The following is a 12,654-nucleotide window of genomic DNA, read 5'->3' on the forward strand; positions in this document are numbered from 1 at the left end:
AGCTGACAGAAGCCCTTAGAGAGTCCACCCAACTTCTTGTTTCTTTTGATCACAGCAAGATACTTTTCAGTTGGCTAGCAGACTGCATGTTAAGGCTAACTCTGTCAGAGCTATGGCAGCATTGGTGACCCACCCGTGAGCAGTTCCCATGGAGATCTGCAGAGCTGTGAAAGAGTTCCATCCACTCATTCACATCTCATTACTGTTTGGATAAGGATGGCCGACGCGACAGTCTGACTAATCTGTCCTATGGAATTTGTTTGAGGTGTAGAACCTAAATCTGTTCCTGCCTAGGGACCCATTCTTTCTGTTCAGACATCAACTCTGGAAAGTGGTCCCATGGGCAAGAGCCCACATGCGACCGCTACAGCGCTCCCTATTGTCGCGATGGAACCCGATGTCCCAGGACAACTCCTTTCGCCTCAAGCTCCCGGAGGAAGTGTGGAACCAGCTCCAATGGTGGCTACAAGAAGATCTAAGCAAGGGGGAGTAAGGCTATCTCCACCAACCTGGGTCTTGCTCACCACGGATGCGAGCCTACGAGGGTGGGGAGCCCACTGCCAGGAACTAACGGCCCAGTGGCAATGGGACAAGGAAGAGTCAGGGTGGAACATCAACCAACTGGAAGCCCGGGCGGTCAGACTACCCTGCCTACGGTTCCGTCACAGACTCCAGGGCAAATCTGTCCGAGTCATGTCTGACAACGCCACAACAGTTGCCTACATCAACCACCAGGGAGGAACCAGAAGCCAACAGGTGTCCCTGGAAATAGATCCCCTAATGGCATGGGTGGAAGCAAACCTACAAGGGATCTTAGTCGCCCACATCGTAGGAAAAGACAACGTCGCTGCGGACTACCTCAGCAGAGAGGGGAATGGATGCTGTCATCCACAGCCTTCCAGTTGATAGTAAACCGCTGGGGACCCCCAGCCACGGATCTGGCAACTCTGTCCAATGCCCGAGCCCCCAACTTTTTCAGTCGCAGACGAGAACCACAATCCCGATACCTGAAAGGTTGGAATCCGTATGAAAGACAGACCACCTATTCGTCCTTCACAGCGGGAAGAAACAAGGAGAAGCGGCCTCGCGGGCAACCATAGCCCGCTGGAATAAAGAAGTTATCAAGGCAGACTACGTAGAGGCAGGCAAGCCTCCACCGCTACGTCAAGGCCCATTCCACTAGAGCCCAGGCAGTGTCCTGGGCGGAAACCAAGATGCTGTCACCCACTGAGATCTGTCAGGCGGCGACATGGTCCTCCATTCACACCTTCACCAGTTCTACCGCCTGGATGTTCAAGCTAGGGAGGACACAGCATTCACAAGGGCAGTACTATGTGGGCCACGGGCAGCCTCCCTCCCAGTTCGGGAGTAGCTTTTGTACATCCCATTGGTCCTGAATCCATCTGCTACACCCTAAGAAATGGAGAAATTACTTACCTGATAATTTCGTTTTCCTTAGTGTAGACAGATGGATTCAGTATCCCGCCCGTGACTGCCGCTATGCACAAAAACCTCAGGTGTCAATTCCCGAGAGCAAGACAAACACGGGTAAGCCACACTTCCCTTCACCTAGGACACCCATAGTTACCGGGTGTCGGCATTTCTCGGTTGAGGGCACTGGCGGTCTCCAGCTATAGTCCACGTCAACCAGTTCAAGTTCATCACGTTTCTCAAGTTATTCAAGTTAAAGAAAGTTAACCAAGTTAATCAAGTTATCCAGACACACACACGGGTATATGTACTGGTGCTGATGTCAGATTGAAATCTGACTCCGTCTCCAACTGCTATCAGGAGCACACTATACCCATTGGTCCTGAGTCCATCTGTCTACACTAAGGAAAACGAAATTATCAGGTAAGTAATTTCTCCATTAAAGACCCTTAATATCAAATACTAGTTTGGCTTGATTACCATTATCAGTCCTGTACAGCTGTCTAAGGATACTGCCAGAAGAGTACGTAAATGTTCTGCAATTCTTCTAACATATTTTAACAGCCATAGAAATGTATTCAAACATCTAGTTATTGAGCTAACATCCATGGCAGTAAACCACAATTGGAGAGATACTGAATACAAGTTGACACATGAGTTCAACAGATGAACAGCAGAATAAAGAACTGTATATCTTTGAAAGAGAAGAATTCATAAGTTCACCCAACCCTGCCTTCTTAATTGAAAAATGTAACACTGCAAGGTAATTACTACAATATCAAATGAAAAATTGCTGTCATTTTTCATCATACTTTCCCTTTTCCCCAGGAGAACCCTAGTGAAGAAGATGCCGCAATCGTGGATAAAATTTTGTCCTCAAGGATAATAAAGAAAGAGGTGAGTAGTTATTCTTACAGTGTTAATATACAAGATTTATGTAGTTCAGTGCTGGAAAGTGTTTTAATAGTTTGCAGATCTGTAAGTAATTTTCCCTTATTTCTTGTAGACACTATCTGGAATGGTGACTGAAGCAGAAGAATTTTACGTAAAATACAAAAACTAGTGAGTATTGCTCAAAATTGTCTGTTTTGATATACAGTTTTGACTGTAGAATATGTCCTCGTTTTTAAACACGAGCTGAATTTTGAATTTCAGCCGTCATTTTGTTGAGCCCTTTTTCTTTGAGATCAAATAACCGCATCTTATGTGCCTAGCATATGGTTAGGGTGTAACTGCTGGCTCCATGCAAAATCTTCCCCATGCAGAAATGTTACATTAAAAAGTTACGTTTAGATCAGATGTCAACAAAACGAATACAAATACCCCAGATGAGTATAATTTAGTACAAATATGTTCAATTGTTTTCTCTCTGGACCATGATATTAAGCACTACCGGTCAATTAGACCTTCATTGCTTTACACATAATCTATCCTTATGTGCCAACATATTTTTTTTTGTTTTTGCAAATAAAAATTTTTTTCAAACCCACTTATCTTGTGATATTTTTCTTAATATGTAGTAATCCCATAGTCCCGACACGTGCCGTGTTTCGAAACCTTTTTCGGCATCTGCATCAGGGGATTATCTCGATCTCACGGTAAACGTTTCTTCCACCATTTGTCAGCAATATGTGGCAATTGGTTCAAATCCTAACTTACCACAGGTTATCTTGGCTCTTTGTTTCCATTCTCTAGCCCTGAGTTTGCCAACTGTGTTCCTCAAGAGCCACAAACAGATCCGGTTTCAGGATATCCCCAATCAATGTGCAAGAAATACATTCGCATGCACTGCCTCCATCATTTGCAAATCTACCTCATGCATATTCTTTTTGGATATCCTAAAAATCAAAAGTGTTTGAGGTTCTTGAAAACCGCAGTTGGCCACACCTGCTCTAACCACTAGGGATCCTCTGAGTTTATGCCACACCCTTCTGTTACCATTCTTGTCTTCACCACTTCTGGAAGGCAGTCCAGGCTTCCACCACTCTTTCTGTGAAAAAATATTTTCTGATGTTCTTGTCTACCCCTTTGGAGGTTTTTTTTTTTATCATGACCCCTAGTTCTGCAATTTTCTTTCCATTGGAAAAAGTTAGATTCTTCTGCATTATTAATACCTTTCAGATATTCAGATGTTTGTATCATAATCCTCATTGTCTCCTCTTCTTAGGGTATACATATTTAGGTCCTCATTTCATATAAGTGACTTGCGAAATTATTTGACCCTCTAAAACGTCAGCAGATTTGTGTGGATTACAAATGACACATAGATTTTCCAGACAGTATGTTTATGCAAACCCCTTGCTCTTAAAGTAAATTTTCAAAGTCACAGTTCATTCTTTCTCTGCATTTTTTGGTCTTCTATAAGTCCTGGAAACTCCATCAGAAACAGCAGCTTTTCCAGTTCACAACATTCTTAATTATAATCAAGGATGTGGGAGACTCCTGTAACTTGTCTTCCAGTAGCAAGAAAGTTGGATCTGGTACAGTTTGGACTGGTACAGTTACTTCATCACTACGTTGTTGTGGAATCAATGCTGAAAAAGCAAAAGACAAGAATATATTCAAATTTGCCTTTAGGGAAAGACCCAGATTTTTTGACAGTTTTTGGGGAAAAAGTTTATCAGAGCTCAATGCTAACTGCTCATATTTCTATCCATCAGTTTTATATGGTGTAATATCTACATGACTGATTGTAGAAGCTTAAACCTTTCCTTCTACCAACCGAATTGGAAATTATCTTCAAACTTCTCTAGATGCGGAAGAGTATATACAGCAGCATCTTTGCTCTGTTTACAAATCATTTAATGGTATATCGCATACCTCATCTATCTCTATAGGTGCTCAGCATATGGCCTGGCTGTGAGCCAGTAGCATTCGTGATGATTAAAAGCTGGCAGATGTACCTTGTCTGGGAGAACACATGTTTGGAGACGAGCACAGAGAAACAGTTGTTCAGATAAAAGAACAAGATGTGATAGTCCAGTCTCTATCAACAGGACCTGAGCACCATTTTTCTTTGAGATGCTCCTTTTTCTCTTATAACAGACTGTACTTTGGCACATCTTTTTTTTTTTTTTTAATCTTATCAACAGTACCAGCACCCATCTCTTCTGGTTCAGCAACAGGTTCTGGCTGGACCTCAACAGCAACACAATCAGCTGTCCCAGCCAAAACATGGACCCAGTTTTTGATTCTTCCAAATTTTTATCAAGCCCACTCTCCAGAGGGAGGCAAAATCTAGTCTTATCTGCAGGAGTGGTGTCAAATTACAAAGGACTTCTGGGTTCTCAAGATTGTAGAATATAGATACCATTTGTATTCCTCCTGGCTGCTCTCTCTTTCTTATTGTTCGAATCTCAATCCAGATCCATCTCACTTGACACAACTCCAACTGGAAGTGTGATCTCTTTCTCTTCAACAAGTGATACAGCCAGTCCCTGCGCCCCAGCGTGGACGGGGTTTCTACTGTTTTTTCTTATCCCCAAAAAATCCAGAGAACTAACCCATTCTGGATTTGAGAAAGCTGAGCCAACATCTATTCCAAGAGAAATTCAAATGAATTCTCTCAGCTTGATTTTCCCCTATAAAGAAGGAATGGATGTGCACATTTGACCTGAAGAATGCATATGCTTATGTACCCATTCATTCCTCCCACTAGCGCACCCTTCATTTCAGATGGGTTCTTCCCATTATCAATAAAGAGCTGTCGGCAGCTCCAAGAATCTTCACCAAATACCTTGCGATAGTAGCGGCGTACCTACGGAGTCCAAGCCTTTCCATATCCGGACAATTGGTTAGTCACATCAAGCTCTCAGCAGGAAGTGTTACTCTACTCTCCCTGCAAAAGAGTTCAACTTCTGCTGGGCTTGGGTCTTCTGGTGAATTTTGAGAAATCAAATCTAGTGCCAGCCCAGAAAATTGTTTATTGGAGCAGGGATAGATTCACTGCAGGAGAGGGGCTTTTCCACAGTCGGAACAAGTGAACACTGAGATTGCTTATTCAGAAGCTACCCACCTCGCAGTGCTAGACAGCCAAACGATACTTGCAGTCTGGGGCCATTTGATATGGCTGCAGCCATAGAGAGGATTCAAATGATCAAAAGAACTAGTGAAGCCCCAACAGAGGAGGAGAGGGGCTAGAAACACACAAGGACCAGTTCCCTTTATATACAACAATATCGATTCTACCTGGCTCTGTTCCGAACTCAGAATTTATAAACCTCCTAGGGATCTTAGATCAAAAGGAAGAAATCTCCTAGAAGTCCCCTCAGTAAAAAAGGCCGCCTTAAATGTTACCAGACATAGAGCATTCTCAGTTGCGGGACCCATATTGTGGAACGCCTTGCCTGACCCTTTAAGGCAAATTTATAATAAAAAAAAGAATTTTAAAAAGCCTTAAAAACTCATTTTTTCAAAGAAGCCTTCAGTACCCTAGATACTACTTAGAAAGCTTAGTCGTTTAGCTGTCAACCTAATATCAAATAAGTTTGCAAACTGCAGTGTTTATTTGTTTCTTTTTATAACTTAATGTAAAGTTATATCCATTTTTTTAAATTTTTGGTTTATTGGATTTGATCATGATGTTTTAATGTAATTTTGGTTTTTATTATTTTAGTTAGTAAGTTTTATTTCATATCCGTTTTTATTTTATTTACTATAATCTTACTTTATTTTAAATTTTTTTGAAAATATTGTAAACCGCTTCGGTCATTTCTAGCATTTGGTGAAACGGTATATAAATGTATTAAATAAATAAATAAAAATAAGTGCAGGAAAATGGAGAAGTCTGTGTGGTGAGTGCAGCTAACTCAATTGTTTTGGCGGCCACGTGTAGTTAAATAAAAGTAAAATAACCATTAGAAACCTTCCAAAGTAGGGTAAAACAATAAAAGCACAAAAAATAAAATCGGAGCGAAAAGCACACTGTACTCAGGCTGAGTATGCTTCACTGAACAGCCAGGTTTTTAAATCACGCTTAAACTTGCTAAGGTTGGACTCAAGTCTTAGGGTACATGGTAGTGTACCCTAAGTTGGTGCTTGGTTGTTTAGTGAGTTGAAGGCAATGCAAAGGATTGGTAGCCAACTAGCCATTGCAGGTTCTCACAGAGTGGGCTAATGAGGTAACATGCATTCTGCACTAACTGCAGATGTTTTCGAAGTTCTTTGTGGGAGACCTTCATACAGTTGCTATAACGAGACTACTTTATTAAGAGCACCTGAAAGGGACATTATTGCTAGACTCGGATGAGAAAATTCTGTAATTCTGAATATAAATATTTTTAATTATTCTTGAATACAAATAGAATATTATTGCTCTAATATTAGTCATCCTCATGAAAACCTCTGTATTTCTTTATTGACTCCTTATAATGATGAAATGTATTTTTCCTTGTGACTTTACTCTCATGGAGGAGCTGGGATCGAGTGTGAAGGGAATTGTGGAACAGCAGTCTGTTACAATCTTAGGTGGAGCTTGGGCAGGTATCATTCATGGTCTCCAGAATATTCATTTTTTTTTTCTTTCCTCTCCCCAATACAGCAATAGATATGGTAAATTCTTTCATGAAATCTGTGGCCAAAAACAATTAAACAAGTGTCCTTGAGGGAAGAATGCTCAACTTTCCCCTCAGAATCTGTGTGTATTACTGCAACATTATGTTAATTTGGCCCAGTCCCTGGAGCAGAAACAGCTGCTGCAGAGAAAATCCACAGTTTAGTTTGATTCCTTCACGTATTAACCGTTGTGCTTTTGGAAGGTGCTATATATATTCTAACTATAATAAAGAGGAAAGCTGCCCTGTGCCTGCATCGCCAGTATGCAAATGAGTTCACCCCTCTCCAGCTCTGTCCCTTTCTCTGTATTGTGCAATCCACATAAGAACATAAAAAATTGCCATCCTGGGTCAGACCAAGGGTCCTTCAAGCCCAGCATCCTGTCTCTAACAGAGGCCAATCCAGGCTTACAAGTACTTGGCAAGTACCCAAAAACTAAGTATATCCCAGGCTACTGAAGTCAACTTGATTAAAAGCAGTTAATGGACATCTCCAAGAACTTATCCAATCCTTTTTTAAACCCAGCTACTCTAACTGCACTAACCACATCCTCTGGCAACAAATTCCAGAGCATAATTGTGCTCCGTCTCACTCTTTGGCTGTATTCTCCAGCTCTTCCCCTTTCTCTCTGAATTGTTGAATCCAGTCTACTACTAAACAATACATCTGAGCTCAGCATGCATTCTCTACTCTTGGGGGATTCTGCACACAAAAATGTAAAATTCTGCGTACTTTGTAATGGTCAGAATAACACAATACACATCACAGGCTTTGACAATTAATTTAAAATGTAACACAGAAAAGTTATTACTCAAAGATGCAGCGTTTTAAATATTTTGAACAGAATTTCCCTAGAAGTACTCTGTAAAGAGTGTCCCTTCTGCCTCTCTCCTTACTCCCCTGGTCAGACCTCTTTCACTCTGTCCTGTCAAGCCCCAACCCCTTTGCTTTCCAGTATCTCTCCCCTTTCCCTTCAGGCTTAACTCCTTTCATTCTATCTTCACTCCCCAGCCCTCCACTCCCAGAGTTTGATCCCTCTCTCATACTGTCCCTCACACAGGTTCCATCCCTCCTTCTTTCATACATCCCCTCCATACTGGCTCCCTCTCGCACATACACCCTCATACAGGCTCCCTCTCTCTCTCTCACATACTGACCCACACATGTTCTCTCTCTCTCATGCACACACGCTCACGCAGGCTACCTTTCTCTCCCTACACAGAAGCTCCCTCTCTTTCTTGAACATATACCCACACACCCTGACCCAGGCTCCTTCTGTCACAAAAAAAAATATGCACCCTCACACTCTCATACAAACAATCTCTCATTCATATACACAATTCCTCACAATCTCTCCACATTTATGCACCCTCACACAGGCTTTCTCTCTCTCTGGCATGCACCCTCACATAGGCTCCCCTCTCCCTCGCACACTCACCTATGGACCTTCACACTGGCTCCTGCTCTCTTTCCGGGCCTGACAGAACGTCCTGCACTCATCCCCCCCCCCCCCTGCCCCAACCATCTCCCTCTTGGCCTTCCCTCTGCACATAAACATATGCTGTTTCTCCTCTTCTGGCAAAAGCAGCTCTTCAGGGATGGGGCCGCTTGCAGCTGCAGGGCCTCAGTCATCTTCGCTATGAGCTTGATGCGCTCTGCTTGCGGCTGCTGGGCTTCAGTCATCTTCGCTGCAAGTGCGTTGCGCTCTGCTTACAGCCACCAGGTGTGTGAAATCTTTATCCGCTTGCGACCCGCTGTGCCTTTCTCCAAATTCTTCGCCAGAAACTGAAATTCTGTGCTCTGCAGTATTGCAGAACTCCCCGAGGAGTAATTCTCTACTACCACACATCTCAGTTACGAACGTCCTACACTTCCCAGTATTTCTCCATCCTTGGATGGCTTTTGCCACTAGTTAGTTATAACATGAATTTTTCTTCCAGCTCTTATCTCCATTGTGAATGGGCCACAGAGCAGCAGCTGTTAAAGGACAAAAGAATCCAGCAGAAAATTAAGCGGTTTAAAATTAAACAGGCACAGAGGGCCCACTTCTTTGCAGATGTAAGTAAAACAACCAGCAGAAAGTGAGTTGCATCTTATTTTCTGCAAAAGCATATAACAATACAGTAAATACAGGTTCTTCACTTTCTCCATTTTCTGAGATTGAATGAATTTTAATGTCTGCTATATGAAAAAGTGGATTAAAAGCCCTTAAACCAGGGGCATAGCTAGATCCTGACTTACAAGACTTGTTCCATTACCCAGTGTTTTCTAAATCAGTTATTGATTATCTGAATTTGTGAGGAAGTTTTCTGATACAACCACTTGTTTTTCTAAAGCAAACTGAAATCCAGTAATCTTTCCCACTTTACTGTAGAAATAGTTATAAAAGGACTATAGTCCAGTTCATAATGAATGTATTTTAACTTGCAGATGGAAGAAGAACTTTTTAATCCAGATTATGTTGAAGTAGACCGGGTGTTAGATGTTTCATTTTGTGAAGATAAGGATACTGGGGAGGTAAGAGATGGGCACAGTGCATTTCAGTCTTTGCCAGCAGCAAATCGTAGTAGTATTGGAAGGAAATGGAGATTATCAAAACTAGCGATTGTTGCAATAGATGTGTAAACAGTGATCACTAAAACAGAATTCCAGTACCGATGCATTGAAAAGCATGAAAGGAAACAGTATAGCCAAGAAATAAGAAAGTAGATTTTTGGAACAACATGGTATTCTGCTTTAAATACAAGTTTCCATGTATTTGTATCTGTTAGGCTAACTTGTCAGTGTAAATGCTTTAAAGAACCCATCTCTTAGATGATTATTGCTTTTTCTATAGCCTGTTATCTACTACTTAGTAAAATGGTGCTCATTACCCTATGAAGACAGCACATGGGAACTAAAAGAAGATGTAGACCAAACCAAAATTGAGGAGTTTGAGCAATTGCAAGTCTGCAGATCTGACCCAAGGCGGGTGGTAAGACTACATTATTTATTTATTTGGAATTCTTATATACCGACATTCCTGTAAAGTATACAGATCATACCGGTTTACAGTGTAACATAACTGTCGCGAGTGGCGATTACATAGAACATAAAGCGTTAGAACAATGAACATTTTTTTACATAAAATATTAGAGCATCAGAACAAAGGGAATATTGGGAGAATGCAAGGAATTGAGGCTAGGATTCGGGGGAGTAAGGTGGGGGGAGTAAAAGGGAGGTAGAATTGAAGGGCGGGGTAGGTCGGGCGGAAAGGATCAAAAAGGTGGGATTGAGTGGGAGGAAGAAACAGAGGAAAAAGGGGCTCCCCGATGAGGCCTCGGGGGCTGTGTCGAGAGTGGAGTGTGAACAGTTTATCCTCGTGCCTTAGACCATGTCCTTCGAGAAGTGTCGGAGTGAGCTTGAGTTTCTGGGAAGGCTTGCATGAAGAGCCACGTCTTTAGATCTTTCTTGAAGGTTTGGTGACTAGGTTCTTGCCGTAGATCTGGTGGAAGAGTATTCCATAGAGTGGGCCCTGCTGTAGAAAATGCTCATTTTCTTAGCGAAGATTTGGCCGGGGGGGCATTCAGGGAGCCTTTGTACGCTCTCCTGACTGGTCTGTCTGACGTGTGTGGACGGAATTGAATACTGAGCTTAAGAGGGGCGATGTTGTGGATGTCCTTGTGGATCATCATGAGGACTTTGAAGGAAATCCTAAATTTGACGGGTAGCCAGTGAAGTGACTGAAGTATGGGAGAGATATGGTCTCTTTTATTTGAGTTTGTGAGTATCCTGGCAGCGGCATTTTGGACCATCTGCAGGGGTTTGATAGTTATTGCAGGGAGACCTAGCAAGAGGGAATTGCAGTAGTCTAATTTAGAAAGGATAATGGATTGAAGCACTAGACGGAAGTCTCGAAAATGCAGGAGAGGTTTTAGTTTTTTGAGAACTTGTAATTTAAAAAAGCATTCTTTGGTGGTGTTATGGACAAAAGATTTAAAATTGAATTTGTTGTCGAGCCGAACCCCTAAATCTCTGACAGAAGGGGAGAGGTTGATAGTTGTTTTGGCGAATTGAGAAGCGCTTGGGGAGTTGAGGAGAACTTGGTTTTCATCTGGTGAAATGATGAGTAACTCGGTCTTGTTTGTATTGAGGATCAGGTTGAGGCTAGCGAGGAGATTATTGATCGATTGCAAACAGCTATTCCAGTAAGACCAAGTTTTTTGCAGGGAGTCTGTGATTGGGAGAAGAATTTGGATGTCATCAGCATATAGGTAATACGTTAATTTTAGACTCGAAAGTAGTTGGCAGAGTGGGAGCATGTAAATATTAAAGAGGGTGGGAGAAAGAGATGATCCTTGTGGGACTCCCAGGTTTGATTTGATGGGGTGTGATTCCTTGTTGTTGATCTTGACCTTGTAGAATCTATTGTCTAGGAACGATTTAAACAAGCTGAATGCCACTCCTTGAATACCAATGTATGATAGACACTCTAGAAGAATGGAATGATTCACGGTGTCAAACGCAGCGGATAGGTCGAGTAGTGCAAGGAGGTAAGACTGTTTTTTTTCCAAGTTTAGGAGGATGGAGTCCGATAGCGAGGTTAGAAGGGCTTCAGTACTTTGATTTTTTCGGAATCCAAATTGATATGGGGAAAGAATATTGTTCTCCTCCAGGTATTCTGAAAGTTGTTTATTTACTATTCGTTCCATAATTTTGGAGATCAGCGGTAGATTAGCTATGGGGTGGAAATTTGCAGGGTCAGTGGTCGGAAGGTTAGATTTTTTTTTAGAAGTGGTTTAAGAATGGCTAGTTTTAGTTGTTCTGGTACCAGTCCTTGTGTTAGGGAGCGGTTAATGATATCTGCTATAGCTTTAGAGAGAATGTTTGGGATGGATAGAAGAAGGTTAGATGGAATTGGGTCCAGCGAGTGTGAGGAGGGTTTTAGTTTCTTGAGGATGTTTTCGATTTCCAGAGAAGACGAGGTCTCAAAGGATTCTAGCGTGGCGCTTCGGTTAGGAGCTATGTTGAGTTAAGGAGGAGTTGCTAGATGAGATGTGGAGAGTGGCTTTATTAGGGTGGCTATCTTTTTCTCGAAACAAATGGCCAGTTCAGTGGCTTTAAGTGCTTGGTCATCAGGTATGGTGGGGGAAGAAGGTTTTGTGAGTGATGAAACGTAGGAGAATAAGGCTTTAGAATCAAAGATGAAATGGTGTATTTTTTTGGAGAATAAATCTTTTTTAGCTTTGAGAATGGCAATCCTATAGGCGTTTAAGAGGGATTTATAGACTGATAAAGTTGCGGTGGATGGGTTCTTACGCCATCTATGTTCTTTGCTACGCAGATCTTGCTTGAGAGCTTTTAGTTCCGGGGTGAACCATGGTTTTCTATTGTCCTGGGAAGGGTATAGTGATTTTGTGACGGTTGGGCAGACCTGTTCTGCAACTTTGTTTGTGATTCTGAACCAGGAGGTGGTCACTGATTGGGCGTCTTTGAGATCGAGTTGAGCTAGATCATTACATTTTCCTTTAATCTTTTAGATAGCAGGAGCCAACCAGAGTAAGATCAAGTCGAATAAAACTGATTTCTTTGACTGGGTGGCCAAAGAATTAGATTGTGGATAAACACTGGATATGGTATTCTTTGATTTCAGTAAGCCTTGTGATACTTCTTGGCAGAGAAGGCTGATAA

The 12,654-nt window shown here is 42.0% G+C and overlaps 1 protein-coding gene across 10 annotated transcripts in view; it reads left to right on the top strand.

The window, feature by feature from the left end:
• The window catches only part of CHD9 (chromodomain helicase DNA binding protein 9), a 406,054-nt gene that overhangs the window by 197,280 nt on the left and 196,120 nt on the right, over positions 1–12,654 (top strand). For all 10 annotated transcript variants that reach the window (XM_029608540.1, XM_029608542.1, XM_029608543.1 and 7 more), the window contains 5 exons: positions 2,260–2,328; positions 2,438–2,493; positions 8,925–9,042; positions 9,415–9,501; positions 9,821–9,958. In XM_029608540.1, coding sequence (XP_029464400.1) covers positions 2,260–2,328; positions 2,438–2,493; positions 8,925–9,042; positions 9,415–9,501; positions 9,821–9,958 — 468 coding nt within the window. The remainder of the gene's footprint in view (positions 1–2,259; positions 2,329–2,437; positions 2,494–8,924; positions 9,043–9,414; positions 9,502–9,820; positions 9,959–12,654) is intronic.

This window comes from Rhinatrema bivittatum, chromosome 7 (genome assembly GCF_901001135.1).
Source record: "Rhinatrema bivittatum chromosome 7, aRhiBiv1.1, whole genome shotgun sequence".
NCBI lineage: Eukaryota > Metazoa > Chordata > Amphibia > Gymnophiona > Rhinatrematidae > Rhinatrema > Rhinatrema bivittatum.